The sequence below is a fragment of the Mustela putorius genome, unplaced genomic scaffold (genome assembly GCF_011764305.1).
Source record: "Mustela putorius furo isolate JIRA1106 unplaced genomic scaffold, ASM1176430v1.1 tig00003834_pilon_pilon_pilon, whole genome shotgun sequence".
NCBI lineage: Eukaryota > Metazoa > Chordata > Mammalia > Carnivora > Mustelidae > Mustela > Mustela putorius.
The window spans coordinates 96,918,971-96,944,508 of NW_025421987.1; the positions used below are offsets into that span (position 1 = coordinate 96,918,971).

Sequence of the window (25,538 nt, forward strand, 5' to 3'; positions counted from 1 at the left end):
CACTCCTTGGTATTTCCTCAAATAAGTTAAAAATTTACATCCACACAAAAACCTGTACATAGAGGGGTGCCTGGGTGGCATGCTGAAGGTGGCTAAAGTGTCTGACTCTTGGTTTGGGCTCAGGTGTGATCACAGAGTCATGAGATTGAGCCACGCATTACGCTCCATAGTCAGGATGGAGTCTGCTTGAGTTTCTCTCTCTCTCTCTCCTTCTGCCCCTCTCCTCCCCACGCTCTTTCTCTCTCTCTAACAAAGTCTTTAAAAAAACAAACAAACCTGTACATAGATGTTTAAAGTAGTTTTATTCAACAATTGCCAAAACTTGAAAACAACCAAGTGGTCCTACAATATGTGAATAGATAAACTGTGGTTTATCCAGACAATAAAGTATTATTCTGTGCTAACAAAGAAATGAACTGTCAAGCATGAAAAGACATGGAAGCAACTTAAACGCATAATACTAAGTGAAAGAAGCTAATCCAGGAAAGCTATGTACTATATGATTCCAACTACATGACAATCTGTCATAATCAAAATAGGATGGTTGTGGCACAAAAACAGACAGAAAGATCAATGTCACAGAATAAAAAACTCAGAAATAAATCCATAAATATACGGTCAGTCTTTGACAAAGCATGAAAAAATACCCAATGGGAAAAACATAATTTCTTTAACAGATGCTGGGAAAACTGGACAGCAACATGCAAAAGGAAGAAACTGGATCACTTTCTTATATCATCTACAAAAATAAATTCAAAATGGATTAAAGACCTAAATGTAAGGCCTAAAACCATAAAAATCCTAGAAGAAAGCATAGGCAGTAACTTCTCTGACATTGACACTGATATGGCACCTTTTTCTAGATAGGTCTCCTGAGGCAAGGGAAACAAAAGCAAAAATGAACTATTGGGACTGCATTAAAAAAAAAAATCTTCACGGTGATGGAAACAATCTAGAAAACTAAAAGGCAATCTATAGAATGGGAGAAGATATTGGCAAATGACCTGATAAAAGGTTGATACCCATAACAAAGAACTTACAAAACTCAACACCCAAAAAAATAATCCAGTTAAAAAATGGGCAGAAGAGGAACGCCTGGGTGGCTCAGTCTGTTAAACGTCTGCCTTCAGCTCAGGTCCTGATCCCAGGGTCCTCGGATATTTATTTAAAATATTTATATATTTAATATAACATTATTATTATATACAAAATACATATTATATATCATTATAAATAATGTTGTTATAATATTATATTATATATAAATATAAAATATTTAAAAATAAATATTTTTCTAAAAATGAGCAGAAGACATGAACAGGCATTTCTCCAAAGACATACAGATGGCCAACAGACACTTGACCAACTGAGCCACCCAGGCGTCCCGGCCAACAGACACTTGAAAAGATGTTCATCAAATTTCATCATTACTTACCATCAGTGAAATGAAATTCAAAACTATAATGAGGTATCATTTCACACCTGTCAGTATGGCTAAAATCAACAACACAAGAAACAATAGGTGTTGGTTGAGGATGTGGAGAAAAAAAAAGGAACCACTTGCACTCTTGGGGGGAATGCAAACTGATGCAGCCACAGAAAACAGTATCGAGTTTCCTCAAAAAGTTAAAAATAGAACTACTGTATGATCAAGTAATTGCACTACTAGGTTTTACCCAAAGAACACAAAACACTAATTCAGAGGGATACATCCACCTGCTGTTTATAGCAGCATTATTTACAATAGTCAAGATATGGAAGCAGCCCAAGTGAACACTGATTGAAGAATGGGGTTAGAAGATGTGGTATATATACAATGGACTATTATTCAGCCATAAAAAAGAATGAAATCTTGCCATTTGCAATAACATGGATGGAGCTAGAGAGTATCAAACTAATAAGCAAAATAAATCAGTCAGAGAAAGACAGATACCATAGGATTTCATTCATATGTGGAATTTAATAAAACAAGCAAGCAAAGAAAAAAGAGAGATAAACTAGGACACAGATGGTAATCAGAGGGTGGGTATGGGTTAAATAGATGATGGGGAATAAGGAGTGCAATTGTCATAATGAGCACTGGGTATTGTACAAAAGTACTGAATCACCGTATTGTACACCTGAAACTAATATTACACTGTATGTTAAGTAACTGGAATTAACATTAAAAAAAAAGGTTACTGTACAGTAGGAAGACTATTCTTGACATACTGTAGATACACATAACTGGAGCCCAGAAATCTGAATTATTGTCCCAGCAGAACTAGGATTAGCACCTAAATTTCTGAGTTCTATTTATCTTCCCTGGAAGGCACAAATTTGATTTGCTTTAGAAATCAAGAACTTCTGGTAAAAGTTTTATGGCACTTTAAAATACAACACAGCAGGGGCACCTGGGTCTGCCTTCAGCTAAGGTCATAATCCTGGAGTCCTGATAGTGAACCCCACATTGGGCTCCCTGCCTAAGGAGGAATCTGTTTCTCCCTCTGCCCCACCCCCAACTTGTGCGTGCTCTCTTTCTTGCTCGCTTGCTCTCTCATTCTCTCTCTCTCAAACTCATGCTCACTTTCCCTCTCAAATAAATAAAAATCTATAGAAAAAAATACAACACAACAAATAAACCTAATATTACTCAGACCTGGCAATGACATCATAGAAATGCATTTTGTTTTCCCTCTCTTTGCCCAGGGCTTTCTTGAGACTAGTGAAAGTGCCTGACTCTTCCAACTCCTGCCTGGTATCTGTAATTATATCGCTGAGAAATTGCCTGTAAGGAGACACAAAAAGGATGAGTTAATAAGGTATATTTTCTTACATTTACAAAGGGCTACAGAAGTCACACAGGTTAAGACCCTGGATGAAAAACCATGACTAAGCTGGAATTGCTCCTGGAATGCAAGAATAGTTTAGCATTAGAAAGTCTAATAGTATGCAACACATAAACAAAAGCAAAGGAGAAAAAACATGTGGCCATCCCAATAGATGCAGAAAAGACATTTGGCAAAATTCAATGTCCACTCATTTGAAAATAAACAACAAAAACTCCTAGCAAACTAAAAATAAAAGAGAACTTCCTTAACCTTACATACCAAGGACTAACAAACCCTGGATATATAGTATGATATTATGTATATAATATTTAAAAACATATAAAACTGTATTTTTAAATAAGACCCATACATACCTAATAAAAGCGTCACAAGAGAACGTAAGAGAATAATAAACACCAAATTCAGAAGAGAGTTTGTCTTTGAGGGAAGATAAAATTGAAGATGCTCCAATTGTATCTTAAATATTTTACTTAAAAACAAAACCAAAAAACCTCTAAAGTAATTATGGTAAAATGTTAAGATTTGGTGTTTATGTATCTAAGTATTCATTATTTCATTCTTTATATTTTTCTGCATTTTAAAAATATTTTGTAACTTTGCAAAATTTAAATCATTTTTTTTTTTAATTTAAAGAGTTAATAGGGGCATCTGGGTGGCTCAGTCGGTGAAGTGCCTGCCTTTGGCTCAGGTCATGATCAAAGGGTCCTGGGATCAAGCCCTGTGTCAGGCTCCCTGCTCAGCAGGCAGTTTGCTTCTTTCTCTGCCCCTCCCCTCTTTCTCTCTCTCCCATAAATAAATAAAATCTTAAAAAAAAAAAAAAAAAAAGAGCTAATAAAACACTCACATTTTAGAGATGAGTAAACTCAGTCTCAGGAAGGTTAAATGACTTGCCCAAGGTCACATAAATAATTTGAGAAAAGGTAGAACTATAATTCAGGTGTCCTGACTCATAGTCCGTTACTTTTCATTTTCTTTTATTTTTTTAAAGGTTTTTATTTATTTATTTGAGGGACAGAGCAAGAGAGCACAAGCAGGGAGAGTCGCAGGGAGAGGGAGAAGCAGCCTCTCCACTGAGCTGGGAGCCCAACTCAGGGGTCCATCCCAGGACCTTGGGATCATGACCAGAGCCAAAGGCAGACGCTTAACCAACTGAGCCACCCAGGTAGCTCCATTACTTTTTATAATACTCTAGTGGGTACAGAATTTTAAAAACTGCTATTTAATGTTTTCATATAGAGTCAGAAAGAATTACACTCACTATTATACATAATAATTTACTAACAATAGTTCAAACAGAAAGATTCAATAACTATATTAAGAAAAAAGTTAAGGGGGCACCTGGGTGGCTCAGTGGGTTAAAGCCTCTTCCTTCGGCTCGGGTCATGATCCCAGGGTCCTGGGATCGAGCCCCACATCGGGCTCTCCGCTCATTGGGGAGCCTGCTTCCTCCCCTCTCTCTCTCTCTGCTTGCCTCTCTGCCTACTTGTGATCTCTGTCAAATAAATAAATAAAATCTTTTATAAAAAAGAAAAAAAAGAAAAAAGTTAAGTACACTGAAGTAAAAAAAAAAAAATTGAAAAGATATGAGCCATCCCACAAAGAAAAAGGACATTAACTAGATTGGTATTTATAAGCAGGACACCTTTCTGTCATGTATGCAAATCTGAGCCGGACTGATTTCACAAGAAACATTAGCCCTCTGATGCAGGAGTTGGCAAACTTTTCCTATAAAGGGGGAAACTGTAAATATTTTTGGCTTTGCAGGCCATAAATTCTCTCTTGCAACTACTCAGCTTTGCTACTCACGAAAGCAGCAAGAAATATGTAAGCAGGCAATGCTGTATTCAAATAAAATTTATTTTTAAAAACAGACTACAGGCTGGATATGGCTAGTGGCCCTGGGTCATTACTATAAACATTCATTTACTAACAATTCTTAGCATAATGTTACATCCTCTTTTAAACTTAACAGACTTCCTTGTCAGCAAGCCTGATAAAAAACTGATTAATGAGACAGTGGAAACTGAGACTGCCTTTAAGAAATTCTCAGGATTAAAACTCAGCTTAAAAGTGGGCTACTTAGGGGCACCTGGGTGGCTCAGTAGGTTAAAGCCTCTGCCTTCCGCTCAGGTTGTGATCCCAGGGTCCTGGGATCAAGCGCCCCCCTTGGGCTCTCTGCTCAGCGGGGAGCCTGCTTCCCACCCCTACCTCCCTGCGCCTGCCTCTCTGCCTGCTTGTGATCTCTGTCAAATAAATAAAATAGGGGCGCCTGGGTGGCTCAGTGGGTTAAAGCCTCTGCCTTTGGCTCAGGTCATGATCCCAGGGTCCTGGGATTGAGCCCTGCATAGGGCTCTCTGCTCAGCAGGGAGCCTGCTTCCCTCTCTCTGGCTCTGCCTACCTCTCTGCCTACTTGTAATCTCTGTCAAATAAATAAATAAAATCTTAAACAGAAATAAAAATAAAATAAAATCTTAAAAAAAAAAAAAAAGTGGGCTACTTGAATGGCATCTCTTACTCGTGGATAAGCCATCATAACAGCTACTTTTATTTGTGCCAGGCACTTGGCTGCAGCCTTATTTCTAATCCTCACACTGATGTTGCAAAGTTGCTATAATTATTTTCACTTTTAAAAACTGGACGCAAAGTCTCAACAACTTGCCTATGATCATAAAGCCACCATACCTGTACCAGACTCCCTCCAGGCAGTCTTTAGCTAATCCTGTTATCAGCAGTACCTTTGAATCTAATTACCAATCCCTAAGAGAAGACAGCAGTCAGCCACCCCTGCACCCATTTTTCATCCATCATAAATATACTATTACATTTCCAAATATGCATGCGTTCTTTACCTATCAATCTGAATTTTCTTCAGTATCTCCACAGACATTATGGTCTGTCTTGTAGGTGTTTTGAAGACAAGATCTTGCATTTTGTTAAACTCGTTGGTAAACTGGCTTCCTTTTTGGATTTCTGGCAACTTGGTTTCTTCTTTAGGTAAGAATGGACTGGTTATTTTTAAGGGTCTTGAAGCCTCTGGAAGTTTTTCTAAGCTCTTGTTTTTCTTCTAGAAAGAAATGATGTTCTGTGTAAGACAGATTTTAAAAATAAGGGCTTCTGCCTACATTTTTCAACCTCACCTTCTGCCACTTGTACTCAAAACACAAGAAAATTACCCTTTTCTTCAGCAACCCAGATCACGTCCTGCTATTTTGTGCCTTCCTGCCTTGAGACAACATTCCTTTTGCCTGTCTTTCCTCAACTTACCACTTGGTAAACTTTAAGACTAAGATCAAAGGTAAAGTTCTTTGTGAAATGTCTCACGAGCAGATATTTACCATGTTGTAATTATTTGTATTTATGTCTCCCTGTGAGGGGAGGGGCAGAGTCTTAGAGATCTTGGTTCACCTCAAATTCTTTTTGGAACAAGATGGCATAAGAAATACAGCCATCTTGGGATGCCTGGGTGGCTCAGTTGGTTAAGCGGCTGCCTTTGGTTCAGGTCATGATCCCAGAGTCCTGGGATCGAGCCCCTATCGGGCACCTTGCTCTGCCTCTGCCTGTGCTCATTCTCTCTGACAAATAAATAAAGTCTTAAAAAAAAAAAAAAAAAAAAAAAGAGGGCGCCTGGGTGGCTCAGTGGATTAAGCCGCTGCCTTCAGCTCAGGTCATGATCTCAGGGTCCTGGAATCGAGCCCCACATCGGGCTCTCTGCTCAGCAGGCAGCCTGCTTCCCTCTCTCTCTGCCTGCCTCTCTGTCTACTTGTGATCTCTCTCTGTCAAATAAATAAATAAAATCTTAAAAAAAAAAAAAAAAAAAGAGGGGCGCCTAAGTGGCTCAGTGGGTTAAGCCGCTGCCTTCAGCTCAGGTCATGATCTTAGGTCCTGGGATCGAGCCTTGCATCAGGCTCTCTGCTCAGCAGGGAGCCTGCTTCCCCTCTTTCTCTGCTTGCCTCTCTGCCTACTTGTGATCTTTCCCTCTGTCAAATAAATAAATAAAATCTTCAAAAAAAAAAAAAAAAGAAATGCAGCCATCTTTATAGTCTCATTGCCTAGAACAATGCCTAGGGTATAGAAAACTTGAGTGTTCATTGAACACATGAATATGAAATAGAACGAAAAGAATATCATACCAAAGAGCATAAACTGGTAACATTAGTGGTGCACTATAGTTTTCAAAGGTCATGTGGGAAAAGGCTAAAATAATTAATTGCAGAACCAAACTTGAACATTAAGGGGTAGACATCAACCTGAGGAACAGCACATGTCTTTTAATTGATGATTCCTATTTAATCTGTTGCTAAAAGCTTTAGGTATTGAGAAGCCATATAACATAGTGATTATGCCTATAGACTCTGAAACCAAACTTCCTTGTTTGAATCCTGCCTTTATTTCTTACTAAGCCAGATTGATTTAGACAACTATTTAATATCACTATGCCTCCATTTTCCCATTGGTAAAAAACAGCGATACGAATACCTGCCCTCATAGTTATTATGAGGATTAAATAAATATACATAAAGCATTTAGAAAAGCACACAGAATTATGTCAGTTCTGCACTTGTTATGATTAGTTAAATTCTTGTGCTGACCCGATGCACAGAAGGAAGGTTATCTGCATATTGATAAAGCCTCAATCTTCCTTAGCTAAACTTCAACTAGCCCAGAAATGTTAAAAAAAACAATCCATGAAAGGTTAATAAACAGACTCAACTGCATTTTTCTTTACATCAACAATAAGCAAAGATTCAGATCAGGGGAAAACATCTGTAGGCAAGAACAAAACAAAATGCTGCCTTAATTAAGAATTATTTTTATTTTTATTTTTAAAGATTTTATTCATTTATTTGACAGACAGAGATCACAAGTAGGCAGAGAGGCAGGCAGAGAGAGAGGAGGAAGCAGGCTCCCTGCTGAGCAGAGAGCCTGATGTGGGGCTTGATCCCAGGAACCTGGGATCATGACCTGAGCAGAAGGCAGAGGCTTTAACCCACTGAGCCACCCAAGCACCCCAAGAATTATATTTTAAAGTACTCTTTTAAATTAAAATTAATTTGACTGGCTACAAAGAGTACAGAAAAGTAGAATTTCAACAGTTAAGCTGAAATTTACCTGGACATAAGAAAACCTTAAGGATGGTTATTATTTCAGATTTTACTTAGATAGGAAAGGAAAAGTGTAAGGCCTTGGAAGCTGTTTCTATTTCTCTATTTTTCCTCTACCTTTATACTTGGGCATCTGGAAAAGGAGACAACTATGTCAGGCAGCCTGATTTACTGATTACTACAAATAAGTATGAATTTTTTAAAGAGAGAACTTAAAGAACTAGCTAAATGTTTTAGTCCACTCACTAAAAATATTTTTGTATAGTATATACTATGTACAGGGTAGGGTATTAGACCCTAAGGGAAAAGGTAAGAGAAACAGTATCTCTTCATGGGAGCTCTTCTCAAATTTTGGTCAAATTACTCCCACTTCTGGTAGAATCTGGTATATTAGTATTTTTTTCATCATTACATCAAATCCATGATTTACCATTGAAAATCTATTTGGAGATGTCCTTAGCTATAAAAATAGTTATAAAGGAGGCATAAAGCTAACTAACCTTTCATCCCAAGGTTGTTCTAAGGCTAAACAATATGAATGAAGCCTTTGGAGAAAGAAAACATCCACATACCTACTAAGGATTTAAAATATATATCCTATGTACTTACAGAGCAATGGCATTGTAAAATTTGTAAGTTAGAACTAGTATTATGAAGTAAAAAACAAAAAGTTATTTTAAAAGGCTCACAATTTTAAAAGGTTGTGGAACTAAATTACATTGAGGAAAGGGCTGTTAGGCTTCTATTAATCAAGATAAGAGTGGATGGGGGGTAAAAAAAAAAGGGGGGGGGGAAGGTGCCTGGGTGGCTCAGTGGGTTAAGCCACTGCCTTCGGCTCAGGTCATGATCTCAGGGTCCTGGGATCAAGTCCCGAATCGGGCTCTTTGCTCAGCGGGGAGCCTGCTTCTCTCTCTCTCTCTCTCTCTCTCTCTGCCTACCTCTCTACTTGTGATCTCTCTATATAAAATAAATAAAATCTTTTAAAAAAAAAGGTAAGAATGTAAGTCTTTATTATATACACTACTATGAAATCATAAGCAGGGCCTCTGTTAAGGTGGAAAATTTTGTGGGTTAAGATCACTATCATAAACCAGAATAAAACAGTGCAAAATTTTTGTTCTTTAATTTACTGAAGTGGTGATCATTGCAGAATTGTTTATAAATTTGGGTTTTCCATCCTCTCCTGAGTTTCTCTGAAGGCAAATTACCCTTTTTTAGCCTGATTCAGTAACTATCATTGATAAGTATCATAAAACTTTATCTTGTTAACTATCTTTTTATTTTTGATTCCTACTGAGGGAGACAATAAATAGAAGGAAACACTAGACTCTTCTTTACTGTTTGTTTACTAGATTAATGTATGAATTAGACTCTTGTTTTAAATGCACTGAAAGCCTTAGTTCTTGGGTTTCCAATCTCTTTACCTTTCATAAATTGATTAAAAAAATTAATTTGTTACAAAATTTTTGATATACCCATTAATGTCATTTTAAAACTACCCAAAAACTCATAGGATGTTAGCACTGGAAGGGATGATATGGATCATTTAGTTAAAATTCCATTATACTTTAGGAACCCCTGATTTGCACAGTCAGTGGAGCATGCGACTCTAGATCTTGGGGTTGTGAGTTCAAGTCCTATGTTGGGTATGAGGTTACTTAAAAATAAAATCTTAAAAAAAAAACACAAAAAGCTCCATCACATTTTACAAATAAGAACATGAAAATCCAGAAAGTGAAATGAATTGCACATAGTATACAACTAAACTGCAAAGACCACCTGACTCAAAATCTAGTATCCTTTTAAAATTTTAATTTTTAAACTTTAATAAAAGCTTTACAAAAAATTAAAAAAGCAAAGCTTCACACCCAGACTATACATATAACAACAACAATTTAAAAGTGGTAAGGAGCAATGAAAGGGAAATTTATCTAGTTACAATAAATATAAACTTCTTTTCTGTTAGATGTGGGAAGCAATTTACTCTGTTGTTTATATAGCAACTTTCATTTGTTAGAGAATCAAAAACAATGTATGCTGTACAAAGTATATAATGTAATTTTGCTGAATGTAATAAATGGGTATTTGTACTTATAAGTTCTTTTCTGGGGTGCCTGAGTGGCTCAGTCGGTTAAGCATACGATTCTTGATTTCAGCTTGGTTATGATTTCAACGTTGTGAGATCAAGCCCCACGTCCAGCTCTGTGCTGGGAATGAAGCCTGCTTGGGATTCTCCCTCTCCCTCTCCTGCCCCTCTGTCCCCTGCTTGCTCTCACACTCTCTCTCTCAAAAAAAAAAAAAAAGATAATAAGTTCTTTTCATTTTATATCTATAACCTAAGTTTTAAAAATTTACAAGAGCTTGGGGTGCCTGGGTGGTTCAATCAGTTGAGGGACAGACTCTTGGTTTTGGCTCAGGTCATGATCTCAGGGTCCTGGGATCAAGCCTGTGTAGGGCTCTGCGCTCAGCAGGGAATCTGCTTGAGGATTCTCTCTCCCTCTTCTTTTACCCCTCCCATGGCTCATATGCACTCTCTCTCTCAAATAAATACACATACACAAATCTTAAAAGAAAATTTAAAATAGTTAAAAATTTATAAAGATTTTGCTCACTACCAAGCTAAGTTTTTTGATAACTCAAATAGCATTTTTTTTTTAAAGATTTTATTTATTTATTTGACAGAGAGAGAGATCACAAGTAGGCAGAGAGGCAGGCAGAGAGAGAGAGAGAGAGGAGGAAGCAGGCTCCCTGCTGAGCAGAGAGCCTGATGCGGGACTCGATCCCAGGACCCTGAGATCATGACCTGAGCCGAAGGCAGCGGCTTAACCCACTGAGCCACCCAGGCGCCCTCAAATAGCATTTTGAGGAGGAGTCCATAACATCACCGAAAATGGAAAGGCTGACATAATGACCCGGCTGGCTATTCACAAAAACAGGTTGTAACATATTCAACAGTACCACAGTCTTTTTGGAATAAGGAAACATGGGGCGCCTGGGTGGCTCAGTGGGTTAAGCCTCTGCCTTTAGCTCAGGTCATGATCTCAGGGTCCTGGGATCGAGCCCCACATTGGGCTCTCTGCTCAGCGGGGAGCCTGATTCCCTTCTCTCTCTGCCTGCCTCTCTGCCTACTTGTGATCTCTGTCAAATAAATAAATAAAATCTTAAAAAAAAAAAAGAATAAAGAAACATTGAGAAGGTCCAGCTGAATTTCTTCCCCAGAGGGTTCAGTTAGCTTTCAGCAGCTAAGAAATATAAGACAGGTGGGGCAATTCAGTAAACTAGCTACTCTCAGTACATGTACTATATTTATATTGATTTATTATAGGCCTTTTTGAATAATGCAACATACTGGAAGAAAAGTATATTCTGACTGGCAATGTATCTTGAGCTATAGTTATTTTACTCCATCAGTTCAGAGTACATATCTCAGGTAATTATTATAGTCCTTTTTATTTGAGATAAAGGTGCTATGTCCCATGTTAAATTTGATAGCATAAGTACTCTAAGTGATAGAGAAATAAAAAGGCAAGAAAGCAAAAGTTATATAATGGTGAGTGTATATACCATGCTGATGCTTTGTCTTCCTTCATACTGAACTGGCATGATATAGTTTAGAATAGAGAGCTGGTCTGTGGTATCTTCCAGAACTGCAGAGATCCTCAGCACATCTAGAATGGAGAGTGGCTCTATGATTTCCGGGATGACTTCTCTGTCTGTTTCTTCAGCTATTTCTTTTTCTTCTTCTACAGCACTGGGTGGCTCGCCTATTACTGACACTGTCACCTCAGAATGCCAGACTTTTGCTGGAAGATTTGAGCCTTCTAGTTGGCCTCTTTAAAAAAAAAAAAAAAAAAGGAAAGAAAGAAAAAAGTAAATCAGTCACCAAATGTTTAAAAGTTGCTTCAACTCAAATGCATAGGCAGCATATAGATTGGCCTCTGTGACATCCATATTGTCATATAACCAAGATAAAGAATGAAAGTAGGAGTTTACATGTGGTTCTGCTAAATATCTCCCTTTGACATCCTGACCAACCAAAGGCAAGCCACTAACTGTTTAATAACTCTATGTAACCCATACTATGGGTTAACCAATTTGAATTTGGGCCAAATCAACTTTTTTTTTTTTACATCTTTAAATGCTCATGATTTTAAGTGGCTCATGATTAATGAAGAGCAGAATTTGGCAGGAGTGCCTGGCTGGCTCCGTCAATGTAGCATGTGACTCTTGATCTTGGGATTATGAGTTCGAACCCTACATTGGGCACAGAGTTTACTTAAAAAAATAAATACATTAAAAACAAAAACAGTATGTAGTAGCCAGTCTCCAAAATGGGTCCATAGGATTCTCACCTTCTTGTATCCATACCCTTTTGTAGTCTCCCCCACACTAATAGGACCACCTAACCTATGTAACCAGGAGGATACTGTGGGTTCTAAGGTTAGGTGATAAAAGACATTGCAGCTTCTCCCTTACTCTCTCTCTCCTATCTCTCAGTCTGTAAGTAGTTGGCTGCCTTGCCATGGGGACACTTAAGCAGGTCTTTGGAGAAGTTTGTGAGGGTGCAGATCTAAGGCCTCTTGCCCACAGCCAGCATCAACTCCCCAGCTCTGTAAATGAACCATGTTGGACATGGATCTTCCAGCCCATCAAATTTTCAGATGATTGCAGCCCTGGCCAACTTCAGTCTTATGATTGAAAAGCTAGAACTATCCAGCAAAGCTGTTTCCAAATTCTTGACCTACAGAAACTATGTGAAATAATAAATGTTGATATTTTAAGTTACTAAGCTTTGGGGTAATTTGTTCATAGCAATAGATAAATAAATTCAAGATAAGGCATAATTTAAATAAATAGTTAATAAAGAAATAGGTAACAAAATAAATTGGAATTTTGAACATACTCTTCCATTCTTCTCAAATTAATTGTAACTTCCGTGGTACATTTACAATCTCACAAAAAACCCAGTCACCTAAAATGAGAAGAAAACATTGAGATTAGTTTAAGGGAGTGTTGAATGACAATTAAATTACTCCTATACCCTTTTAATAAGAGAAAATTAAAGAATTATAAGAGCTGCAGCTGATCTCTTTGCTTAGAGCAGCCCCAGAGATGGAAGAACCCCTGACATCATGTGATGCAGAACTATTAAGTAGTCAGCTTAAATACTGACAAAAGCAACTATTGATAAATGCAATTTTTTAATTTCTTTTTTTTAAAGATTTTATTTATTTATTTGACAGAGATCACAAGTAGGCAGAGAGGCAGGCAGAGAGAGAGGAGGAAGCAGGCTCCCCGCTAAGCAGAGAGCCCAATGACCCTGGGACCATGACCTGAGCCAAAGGCAGAGGCTTTAACCTACTGAGCCACCCAGGCACCCCTTGAATCTCTTCTTATGGTAAATTAATATACAACATGGTTTTCATACTTTATTATATTCTGATTTTTTAACTGGCAATATCTATGTAATAGATTTACTTTTCTGTTATTCTGATTATTAAAATATTTGATTTGATCATTCCATCTCACTGACCTGCCAGATAACAAAGTTTATTGTATCTGGACTTAGAAGAACACTTGAGATTTTATTTAGAAAAGCTGTATTTCTCCTTAAAATCAGTTTACTAAGACTACTATCAAGACATTACCCCTCCATAAGCCAAAATCTGTTCTGCTTAAACAAGCTTTACAAGAAGAACACCCTATGGAGAATTTTGTTCTATGCTAAATGAATAATGGTAAATTTCCAGTATGATTTTGTCCACAACAAAGTGACTCTAAGAAGGAGGATACAAATATATCTAATACAAGAGAAGTATCATATGTAAAAATGAAAACATATAAAACAGAATCTTTATGTAAATTGAAGAAAAGATACTCCAAACTAGCCTAATTTTCTGGTACAAGGGTGGTCTTAAGAGGAAGTATCATTGTGTAAAGAACGTTTTGCCCTTTTGATGTCTCGTTGTTTCTCTATTTTTCCTTTTTTTTAGGCCTGGGGCATAGATAAATGTGCTTCATGCAGGTAAGATAGGGCTTGCTGATGCGGCATCCATTGTGCTCACACTGTTATGCCTTTTCGTTCCTCAATGATAGAAATCTAAGAATCATTCCTCCTTCATCTTTTTTTATTGTTTTTTTTTTAAGGTTTTATTTCTTTATTTGTGAGAGAGAAGTAGCAGGGGGAGAGCCATGGGGAGAGTGAGGAGCAGACTCCTAGATGAGCAGGGAGTTGAGCTCAGGGTTCCATCCCAGGACCCTGGGATCATGACCTGAGCCAAGATGCAGAGGCTCAACTGATTAAGCCACCCAGGCACCCCCATTCCTCCTTCATCTGACACCAGCATTTATTTTTTTTTCCTTTTATTTATTTTCAGCATAACAGTATCATTATTTTTTCACCACACCCAGTGCTCCATGCAATCCGTGCCACTTATAATACCCACCACCTGGTACCCCGACGTCTCACTCCCCCACCACTTCAAACCCCTCAGATTGTTTTTCAGAGTCCATAGTCTCTCATGATTCACCTTCCCTTCCAATTTACCCCAACCCCCTTCTCTCTAACTCCCCATGTCTTCCATGCTTTTTGTTATGCTCCACAAATAAGTGAAACCATATAATTGACTCTCTGCTTGACTTATTTCACTCAGCATAATCTCTTCCAGTCCCATCCATGTTGCTACAAAAGTTGGGTATTCGTCCTTTCTGATGGAGGCATAGTACTCCATAGGGTATATGGACTACATCTTCCTTATCCATTCATCCGTTGAAGGGCATTTTGGTTCTTTCCACAGTTTGCCGACCGTGGCCATTGCTGCTATAAACATTGGGGTACAGATGGCCCTTCTTTTCACTACATCTGTATCTTTGGGGTAAATACCCAGGAGTGCAATGGCAGGGTCATAGGGAAGTTCTATTTTTAATTTCTTTCTTTCTTTTTTTTTTAATGATTTTCTTTTTGTTTCTTTTTTTTTTTTTAAGATTTTATTTATTTATTTGACAGAGAGAAATCACAAGTAGGCAGAGAGGCAGGCAGAGAGAGAGAGAGGAGGAAGCAGGCTCCCTGCTGAGCAGAGAGCCCGATGCGGGACTCGATCCCAGGACCCTGAGATCATGACCTGAGCCGAAGGCAGCGGCTTAACCACTGAGCCACCCAGGCGCCCCTATTTTTAATTTCTTGAGGAATCTCCACACTGTTCTCCAAAGAGGCTGCACCAACTTGCATTCCCACCAACAGTGTAAGAGGGTTCCCCTTTCTCCACATCCTCTCCAACACATGTTGTTTCCTGTCTTGCTAATTTTGGCCATTCTAACTGGTGTAAGGTGATATCTCAATGTAATTTTAATTTGAATCTCCCTGATGGTTAGTGATGATGAACATTTTTTCATGTGTCTGATAGCCATTTGTATGTCTTGATCGGAGAAGTGTCTGTCCATATCTTCTGCCCATTTTTTGATATGATTGTCTGTTTTGTGTGTGTTGAGTTTGAGGAGTTCATTATAGATCCTAGATATCAACCTTTTGTCTGTACTGTCATTTGCAAATATCTTCTCCCATTCCGTGGGTTGCCTCTTTGTTTTCTTGACTGTTTCCTTTGCTGTGCAGAAGCTTTTGATTTTGATGAAGTCCGAAAAGTTCATCTTCACTTTTGTTTCCTTTGCCTTTGGAGACATATCTTGAAAGAAGTTGCTGTGGCTGATATGGAAGAGATTACTGCCTATGTTCTCCTCTAGGATTCTGATGGATTCCTGTCTCACATTGAGGTCTTTTATCCATTTTGAGTTTATCTTTGTGTACGGTGTAAGAGAATGTTCGAGTTTCATTCTTCTACATATAGCTGCCCAGTTTTCCCAGCACCATTTATTAAAGAGACTGTCTTTTTTCTACTGTATATTTTTTCCTGTTTTGTCGAAGATTATTTGACCATAGAGTTGAAGGTCCATATCTGGGCTCTCTACTCTGTTCCACTGGTCTATGTGTCTGTTTTTATGCCAGTACCATGCTGTCTTGGTGCTCACAGCTTTGTAGTAAAGCTTGAAATCAGGTAACGTGATGGCCCCAGTTTTATTTTTGTTTTTCAACATTTCCTTAGCAATTCGGGGTCTCTTCTGATTCCATACAAATTTTAGGATTATTTGCTCCAGCTCTTTGAAGAATACCGGTGGAATTTTGATCGGAATAGCATTAAAAGTATAGATTGCTCTAGGCAGTATAGACATTTTAACAATGTTTATTCTTCCGATCCAAGAGCATCTTCCATCTTTTTGTGACACCAGCATTTCTTAATCCAAACCATCACAAAGTCCTGTGGCTTTATCTTCTATTTCCATGTTCCACAATGCCATGCTGGAACTGATGCTGTTACTTACTTGAACAACTCTAATAGCCTCCAAGTTGGAAGTAATCTTTTTTTCTTTTTAAAGAATGATTATATATTATTTTTAATTTTGTAGATGGAAATACAAGTGATGATGTAAAGGAGCTGGAGATAAGTTATAATAAGGAAGCAAGAGTTACCTATGAAAATCAACAGGAAGGCCTAGCAAATAGCATTTCACAGCAAGTTTCTTATGGTCCATAAGGTAGAATAATAACATTTCTTTGTTTTCTAAGGAGATGGCTGGTGTATCAATACCTACAAGAGACAGCTTATTATTTAATCTAGAATATTCCAGCTCTAACTTTGTAATGGGCTGTTAGACTTCTTATGATTCTCAGAAAAACTGTCATTTCCCAAATATGCAATTACCTTGATATCCTCTTCTAAAAATCAGTATTTAAAAAAAACAAAAACAAAAACCACACACAAAAAAACTATTACTTCAAAGGGAAAAATATGTAATCAAATTTCCAAATGTTTCATTTTAGTCTATTTAAATAGTTGGCACATTTAAACTGAAATTACACTTCTAATGGTTTTCATTTCTCTTAAATCCAGGTCCAAACTGTTTTTTCCCCCCCATTGTAAAAATTTAAATTCAATTAACTTATATTACTGGTTTCTCAGGTAGAGGTCAGTGATTCATCAGTCTTATATAAAACCCAGTGCTTATTACATCACACGCCCTCCCCAAAGTCCATTACCGGGTCATCCTATCCCTCCACCTGCCTACATTCCAGCAACCCTCAAGTTTGTTTGCTATGATTAAGAGTCTCTTATGGTTTGTCTCCCTCTCTGATTTCATCTTGTTTTATTTTTAAAATAAAAAATAGAAAATCAATTTTTTATTTTTTTATTTTATTATTTTTTAAAGATTTTATTAATTTATTTGACAGAGAGAAATTACAAGTACACTGAGAGGCAGGCAGAGAGAGAGAGAGAGAAGGAAGCAGGCTCCTTGCTGAGCAGAGAGCCCAACGCAGGACTCGATCCCAGGACCCTGAGATCATGACCCGAGCCGAAGGCAGCGGCTTAACCCACTGAGCCACCCAGGCGCCCCAGAAAATCAATTTTTTAAAGCTGAAAATCTAATCATGTCTTTCCTTAGAACCTTTCTGTGGTTTCTCATGGCCTTAGGACAAAAGCTAAAATTCAAAACTTGGCCCATAAGGCCTGTATGATCTGGCCTGCTCTATTCCTCTTCAGATACCCACTTGGCACTGCCCTTTTCTTGTTCTCCTGGCTCCAGGCTTAAGGGGCTTCTTTCAGTTCTTCTATGGAATCATGACCCCTTCTAACTCAGGGTCTTTGCACCTGCTATTTCTTCTATTTGAGCCATTCTTCCCTTCATTCTTCAACTTGTAAGGTCCCACTGATCCATCAGGTACCAACCTAAATCAGTGGCATCTGGCTAGGCATCTGTCATTTGCTCCAAATCCAGTCTCCACCATTTCTTACGCCCTGAAAGACTGACCCAAATGGAACACATCAACAGGAGACTTGGTAATTGTAGAAGAGTGAGACCAGGTGTTTATCCTCTCAGCTCCCTCCCTGCCAGATCACCATGGGTTGGCTATGTTTCTATCAAAGGCCATGGCACCTGGCAGGCAATCCTCTCCACATTGCTCTTTCTTGGGGGCTTGGGTAACTATTTCTGCTCCATTTCCCTGGACACTATGTCATCCCTTATAGTTTCACTCCTGCCTACATTTTTGTAAGCAAACCCTTTATGAAATTCTGAACTCAGGGCACCTGGGTGGCTCAGTCGTTAAGTGTCTGCCTTTGGCTCAGGTCATGATCCCAGTGTTCTAGGATTGAGCCCCGCATTGGGCTCTCTGCTCAACAGGAAGACTGGTTCTTCCTCTCCCACTCCCCCTGCTTGTGTTCCCTATCTCACTGTATCTCTGTCAAATAATAAGTAAAATCTTAAAAAAAAAAAAGAAATTCTGAACTCTATCACTGTTTTCATCCAGACAACAGTGACTGATGCAGTGGCCTATCTACATAGTTTTTGTTTTATATAGTGTGCATATGCATACATATATATAAATATATATACATTAAATAACTGAAACAAGTTTCACATAACAATTTACCCTTAATATGTATGATACTCTGATAATTTAGATTCTATCATATTTTGCCTATAATACTATAAAGTATTATAATCACAATATACTACTGGCCCTCACCTGCAGTTTGAAAAATGCCCTAAATGACACTTCTGTAAGTGACACTTTACTTAACTCAACAGGCTGGATCAGGACTCCACTCTTCAAACACTCATTGCACTCCTATTTGTCATTTTCCCCTATTAAACTGTTAAGTGTCAGGAAAGCAGGAGGATGATGGAGACGCTCACTGTTACATTGTTTCAGGCACTGTGCTCAAGAAGTATTTATAGAGTGAATGAAAGAACAAAGAAATAAAACTCACATTTAATGCATTATTCCTCCCAGGACTACTTACATTTGGATTTCTAGTACATTTAATAGCAGGATTTTTAGTGTATTTCTGGGACAGAGAATACTGGATAGATAGAGTGGGTTATAAGGTATGAACATTCCATCCTGATGTATTTAAGAAAGGACTTCAAATATGATTTATAGATATCTCATAAAATTTGGAGCCATCCTTTATTCCTCTCTCCCATTTCTTATCCATCAGCGAACCATGTCAGGGTTACACTGAAAATATATTCGGAATTCCAGTATTTATCCACTCTGTCTACATGCCATCATCTATCAGGTTCATTACAATAGTCTCCTAATTGATCTCCCTGCTGGTGTTCTTGCTCCCTTCAGTCTCAACAGAGGGACCCTGTTAAAATGGAAGTCAAATTGAGTCACTCCTCCACACAGAACCTCCGAATGGTTTCTCTTGTCGGAGTAAAAGCCTTTTTTTTTTTTTTTTAAATAGTGGCCTCCCTCCCTGCTTAATTTTTTTTTCTCCATAGAGAAAATTTTCCTCACGTCACCTTCTAATGTGCCATATAATTTGCTTGCTTATTGTCTTGCTCCCCTTACTAGGATGTAAGCAAGCTCTATGAGGGCAGAGACTTTTGTGGTTTTTCGTTTATAGCAGTGTCCTCCGAGCCAAGAACAAAGCTTGGTACATGGTAATTCATCAATAAATTGCTGAATAAATGAACGAGCCCATAGAGAAACCCAAATAAATGTGCAATAATTAGGCAACGTAAATCTGATATCCACTAATCCATCTCGTCTGCAAGTATTTACCGAAGACCCATTTCTTGTAGGCACGGTGCTGGGCGCCCCGCGAGTTTGTCTGGCAGAGGAATGAGTTATCTTTAAAAGGCATTAAAGGCTTTTCAGGGCAGTCCTATTTACTCTGGAGTAAAAACGAAGGATGCAGGTAAGAACTTAGGTCACTTCTTGAAAGAGATAAAGGAGCAGGAGGAAAGGAGTAAGCGGGAAAACCTTAAAGGAAGAACTCCTCCTGCCTTCGTGCTCCTGGCCTTTCTCTTCCACGCTAGGATCGGAGTCTCGGTTCACCTACTCCTCTGTAGTAGCAGAGGAAGATACCCCCATGCCGGCGAATCAAATCTGGGATACCCGAGGCGGGGAGATATCCTCCAGTCCGGCTTCAGTTTTTTTCCACCTAAGAAACCAAGCTCTGGTGTTTCCCGGGCAACGCTCAGCCTCTAGCTGGCTACCATATTGCCTCCCTCTGTTTCAAAATAATACGCGTTACAGATCAAAAGGACGAAAGAACTTGGAGAAAGAACTGTTAGAATGCTTCTGAATATGGTTTGTTTCAGTCGAAAAAGACATCCGAGGCTCCTTCCCCACCACCACCCCCCCCCTTTCTGGCGATTGCGGAAGATGCCTAAACTTGGGGCGGGGCTGAGAGGTGTTTATCCCACAAGGCCACGCGGGGGGACTTCGCCTTTCTTTTTCCGCCATCTTGGGGCTTGTGGAGGTGAGTGGAATTCTTGTTGCTGAACTTTGGGCGCAAGTAAGTGAGGTGAGCTCAGCAATATGCCTCGGCGGGGCAGTGGTGCGGTTCGGAGGCCGTGTCGGCGAGTGATTTTTATGGATTCCAGCAACAGGAAGGACAGGATTGAGGAGATGGGGGACTGATTCTGCTGGTCCCCGCACGCCCGGAGAACGGGAGCTCCCGTAATCGGTGTTGCTTCCTGGGCCTTGGCGGACTCATAGACACATGTTGCCTGTATGTAGTACTCCTTTGGAAGCAGTGGCTCCTTTACGATGAGTTCCTTTTCTTGTGTTCCCACTCCAGACCTGGCTATATCTACGGTCTCCGTTTCCTCAGCATTTCCTTTCCCACTCAGTGCTTCAGTCTTACTTCCTGCGCGCTTCTCGGATTCCTCCCTCTTTATTTTTTTCCTGCTGGTCCTGCTATGGATTTTCTCAGGACTTCCTTTTGGGGTTTCCAGGAGCTACTAGTCTTACTGTGGAATCCTGACAGTTTCGTTGTAGCTTTCGTTTTGGAGTTAGCTGGTGTCAGGCTTTTCTCTGAGGTTGGGAAGTGTTGCCCGACTGTGTTTCATGTAGATGTCACGGGATAATAAGGTCTCCCCGTACTCTTAAAGTGGAATGCCGAGCAAAAAGGAATGTGCCTAACAAATTTAAGAAACGTAGAGGACCCCGTGAGAAACGTGCGTTGAAACATTTTAAACTGGTTCTTTTTGTTTTAAGGCCTGCTGGGAACAGGACTCCTTTAAAACGCCGAATAATGTCTGGAAGGTACGGGTTTTAAATATAATTGCATTGTATTTGTTGTTTTTTGTTTGTTTGTCAAGCATGAACATAAATGTGAGCTTAAAGCTGGTGGGAGGGCGCTTGGGTGGCTCAGTTGGTTGAGCGACTGCCTTCAGCCCAGGTCATGATCCCAGACTTCCAGGATCAAGTCCCGCATCGGGCTGCCAGCTCTTTGGGGAGTCTGCTTCTCTCTCTGATCTTCTCTCACTCATTCTCTCTCAAATAAACAAATAAAAATTGGAAAAAAAAAAAGGCTGGTGGGAAAAACTTAGATGTTTGCTGCAGATAACCTTTGAGTAGAGCTCATTGCAAGTCACATCTTTACCAGTGAAGGGAAACGATCCTTTAACAACTTCACGGTTACCGTCTATTTTGTCTTAGGCTGTGGTCCAAGGCCATTTTTGCTGGCTATAAGCGGGGTCTCCGCAACCAGAGGGAGCACACAGCTCTTCTTAAAATCGAAGGTGTATATGCTCGAGATGAAACGGAATTCTATCTGGGCAAGAGATGTGCTTACGTGTACAAAGCAAAGAAGTAAGTTTATAGTACTAATAATGGCTTTTAAATTTTTAGTTAAGATGTGTCTCATTTTCCTATTCAAAGAATAATCGTCAAAAGATACTGGTAAAGTAATTGATACTGTTGTGTTTTCTCCTTTGGATCTTTAAGAAGCTTCGTGGAAGGTTATGGAAGGATGTTAATTTGGGTGGGCAGTGTTGATTGCAATTTTGTGTTTTACAGACTTAACAAAAAGTACATTATTAAATGATTTTAGGTATCTTAATGCTTTTAGAAAGATGACAGCTATTAATTAATTGTTTAAAGGAAGCCACCAACTCTTTCAAGTGTCTTCTTAATAGAGTAGTTTTTCATGTACTTTAACTCATTTTGTTGCTCTCTTGAAATTATGTTGTATACATGCTTAAAAATGTATCTGGATCGTTGATTCTCAAACTCACGGAACCAGTTAAAATCTCTGGACATGGCTTTTATCTTTGTTACCCATTCCTCCTCCAACAAGACCTTTAAAATTATAATTCAGGGGGCACCTGGGTGGCTCAGTGAGTTAAAGCCTCTGCCTTCCCCTCAGGTCATGGTCCCAGAGTTCTGGGCGGGTCTGTCTCTTTGCTCAGCGGGGAGCCTGCTTCCTCCTCTCTCTCTGCCTGCTTCTCTGCCTGCTTGTCATCTCTGTCAAATAAATAAATACATAAAGTCTTCTAAAAAAAAAATAAAAATTATAACTCAAATCACCTGTCCATTTCTCAGATAACCAATTTCCCCCCCATCTTTAGTAAAAACAAAGGTCTTTAAGGAGGCTTTAAGACATTTAAGGCATTCAGGGCTCTCTATTTCTACTTTTCGCCCATCTAGGATTCATTCCATGATACCTTATGCTTTTCCATAATTTTTTAAAAAAATATTGCATCTATTAGCATCTGACATTAGTATGTTTTACTTAACTATTTGGTTATCTGAAAGGGATTTTTTTTGTAAATTGCAATTTTGTGTTTTACAGACTTAACAAAAAATACATTATTAAAGTGTCTGGCATACAGTAGGTACTCAAATACTTGCTGAATGAATGATGCCCCAGACTTTTTAATTTCTCAGGTGACTTAGTGGTTAATTACAGTTGTTGAGTTGGTGACCACTGGTCTAGGTCACCTTGAATTTGTATCACCCTACGCTTGTTGCTATGTTCTCATACCTCTTTTATCCCCTTTTAAAACCAGCAACACAGTGACTCCTGGTGGCAAACCAAACAAAACCAGAGTAATCTGGGGAAAAGTAACTCGTGCTCATGGAAACAGCGGCATGGTTCGTGCCAAATTCCGAAGCAACCTTCCTGCTAAAGCCATTGGCCACAGAATCCGTGTGGTAAGTAAAATTATTAGCAATATGACACTCTGGGGTCAGACTAAGCTCAGAGGTCTGGACTCTGACCTCTAAAGACTATTGTGTTTTTTAAAATCACCCCATGAGTTGTGCTTCAGAATCGTCCGCTACTGTGTAGATGTATTATGAAACACCAGATTTCCTGGCATTAGGGGGAAAGTGAAGGCAAAGTGTTCAAATGGATTGTATCTAGATTGCAGATTTTGCTAAAGCTTGGGGTGGGGAGGATAGTATTTAAAGAACAATTTTCTGAGAAAGATTTATTGAACACAGAAGTGGTTATTGGAAAAAATTCATCTCCTGGCATAATTCATGATATTCTCATCTCCATTGTGACAGTTTTGTTAGAAAAGGTGTTAATAGCTGTATTTTATTTTTTTTATTTTTATTTTTATTTTTTTTTAAAGATTTATTTATTTGACAGAGAGAAATCACAAGTAGACAGAGAGGCAGCCAGAGAGAGAGAGAGAGAGGGAAGCAGGCTCCCTGCTGAGCAGAGAGCCCGATGGCGGGACTCGATCCCAGGACCCTGAGATCATGACCTGAGCCGAAGGCAGCGGCTTAATCCACTGAGCCACCCAGGCGCCCAATAGCTGTATTTTATATAAGAAAACTGATACTCATATGAAGCAAAATTAAATGGATTTTCAGTGTTCCCTGTACTGGTTCTTAAAGTGTGTTCATGTAGATAATGTAAGAACTTAGTTCTCTCCCTGCTAGGATATAAGTAGTCATTGGATCCCTTTTAGAGATGAGTAATATGACAGTGGGAGCAGATCCATATTGTATGCACTGACATTTTCAGATTTGTTGTGGAAAATGCATCTAATTATACCGTGTTTTTTTTTTCTTCCTAGATGCTGTACCCCTCGAGGATTTAAATTTAATGAAAAGTAAATAAAGGTGTAGATTTGTTCTCTTGTATTTTTGTTAAATGGCTTACCATTTTCTTTTTCCTAAATACAAGTTGCTATATTTAAATGGTGGCGATTATCCAGCATTTTCATAGTACAAGGAAGCCAGGGAGCTATATGTAATGACAGTTACAATAATTTAGATAGTAGGAGGGTTTTAATGAGGGTAGGGAGGTTAGAGTGTCTTAATACAAAGCATCACGTGATGGGGGAGGGAAACAAGCTTTGATTAGAGGCAGTGGGAAGGAGTATGTTGGAAGTTTTTAAAGCGATGGAGCACATGTTCTCTGAAAAGCTTTTGGTCAGGTGGAGACCATGTATTCCAGGAAGGACAGAAGCCAGAAATATTAGCCAATACAAATACATAACACTTTCCCAGGTTCCCACATCAAAATGGATCTATAACTTAAGTTTCTTTGAACGCTGTACTGTGGTTTATTACATGTGATTGCCTTCTTTAGACTGAGAGTCAGTGAAAGAAACTTAAGATTATCTTGACAACCTCCTTAATTACTTGCATGTATGCACTTGTTCAGTATAGATTGGTTAAGAAACTTGATACTTGTGAGAACTTAAAATGAGGATTGTATTGATGGTATTTGGCAGCTTGTTTAGATAGGCAAGGATGAGATTATTCTTGGGGTGTGTTACTGGATGCCAGTATAAAACACTTGACTGCTAATAATGTGTAAGTTGAAAATAGCAAAATAATACATGCCTCAAGAAAAAGTTGTAGTGAGTTGGGGTAGGGGGAGGTTGCCTAGATAGTGTAGCTGGGTTCCATGTTTTAATGTAGTAGAGTATAGGATTGAGATACTTTAGTGTAAGATGAAACTAAAGCTGGGCTGCAAGGTATTTCAGTTCTCTGAATTGTTGAAATAAAGTTTAAATCAAGGCATCAGGTCGCAGTATGGTGGCTGTAAATACTTGATTGTTGGCAGTAGCAGCCAGCCAGTCCTTTTATTAACCACCAAATCTTGACACTCACTGAAGATACTGACATGAAACCTGGGAATTGGTCAAACTGAGCCCTTTTACAGTTTTTAATTACATTTAGAGTAGCATACAGCAGTTCTAAGAATGGTGTGCCAAGCCCAATGGGGGTCCTCAAGCCAAAGTTGTTAGAAGGAAAAATACCAGGTATCACAGAAATGGGTTGTATTTGTACTGTAGTCTCATTTGGGCTTACTTGGGAAGAATGACTTAAAGGAAAAAGAGGTGGTTGGGTCAGATGCAGCTTTGGTCCAGTGTTAATGTTTTCTTCACAAGGTCTAAGCAGTGTATTTCAGGGCCACAATTTTGTGTATTAGAATCCTAAGGAAATTGACATTGATAAATTGGGTCACTGGCAAGAAGTACCAATCCACAGACGTACTCCAGTGAGATTTAGTTGTTGAGAAACAGCATAATCTAATAGTAACTTCACTAACATGTCATTTAAGTAGATGTTTTGGTACTTTTTAAAAATTTGTGAGTGCATGAGTTGGGGGAGGGGCAGAGGGAAAGAATCTGACACCCTGCAGAGCTCATAGCTAGATTTGGGGTTCCCATCTTAACCCTGAGATGGCCTGAACCAAAAATCAAGTGGACTGCTTAACAGACTGACCCACCCAGTTGCCCCAAAGATGTATCAGTACTCTTAAGAGTGATTAGAAATAGAGAAAGA

The 25,538-nt window shown here is 38.9% G+C and overlaps 2 protein-coding genes across 7 annotated transcripts in view; one reads left to right on the plus strand and one right to left on the minus strand.

The window, feature by feature from the left end:
* Positions 1 to 25,538, minus strand: part of IQCG (IQ motif containing G) — a 53,826-nt gene that overhangs the window by 26,476 nt on the left and 1,812 nt on the right. Inside the window, exons 1-5 of one of the 5 annotated variants that reach the window (XM_045088775.1) lie at positions 19,758 to 19,971; positions 12,837 to 12,905; positions 11,498 to 11,765; positions 5,681 to 5,895; positions 2,639 to 2,767 (exon numbers count right to left, since the gene is read on the minus strand). In XM_045088775.1, coding sequence (XP_044944710.1) covers positions 2,639 to 2,767; positions 5,681 to 5,895; positions 11,498 to 11,765; positions 12,837 to 12,844 — 620 coding nt within the window. In that variant the 5' untranslated portion in view covers positions 12,845 to 12,905; positions 19,758 to 19,971. Of the gene's footprint in view, positions 1 to 2,638; positions 2,768 to 5,680; positions 5,896 to 11,497; positions 11,766 to 12,836; positions 12,906 to 19,757; positions 19,978 to 25,538 lie in introns of those variants that run through there. The other 4 variants (XM_045088774.1, XM_004745392.3, XM_045088776.1 and 1 more) reach the window with 4 other exon arrangements.
* On the plus strand, positions 20,172 to 23,882 carry RPL35A (ribosomal protein L35a). 2 transcript variants are annotated; one of them, XM_004745391.3, is made up of 5 exons: positions 20,172 to 20,259; positions 21,000 to 21,047; positions 21,444 to 21,596; positions 22,796 to 22,940; positions 23,816 to 23,882. In XM_004745391.3, the coding sequence occupies exons 2-5, from the start codon at positions 21,037 to 21,039 to the stop codon at positions 23,837 to 23,839; spliced, it is 333 nt and encodes a 110-aa protein (XP_004745448.1). In that variant the 5' UTR covers positions 20,172 to 20,259; positions 21,000 to 21,036; the 3' UTR covers positions 23,840 to 23,882. The 2 variants fall into 2 exon arrangements, with proteins under 2 accessions (XP_004745448.1, XP_004745447.2); XM_004745390.3 differs by having other exon boundaries at positions 20,218 to 20,304.

Coding starts and splice junctions, on each gene's coding strand:
- RPL35A (XM_004745391.3), top strand. Junction 21,597..22,795: donor TACGTGTACAAAGCAAAGAA/GTAAGTTTATAG, acceptor TTTTAAAACCAG/CAACACAGTGACTCCTGGTG. Junction 22,941..23,815: donor TTGGCCACAGAATCCGTGTG/GTAAGTAAAATT, acceptor TTTTCTTCCTAG/ATGCTGTACCCCTCGAGGAT.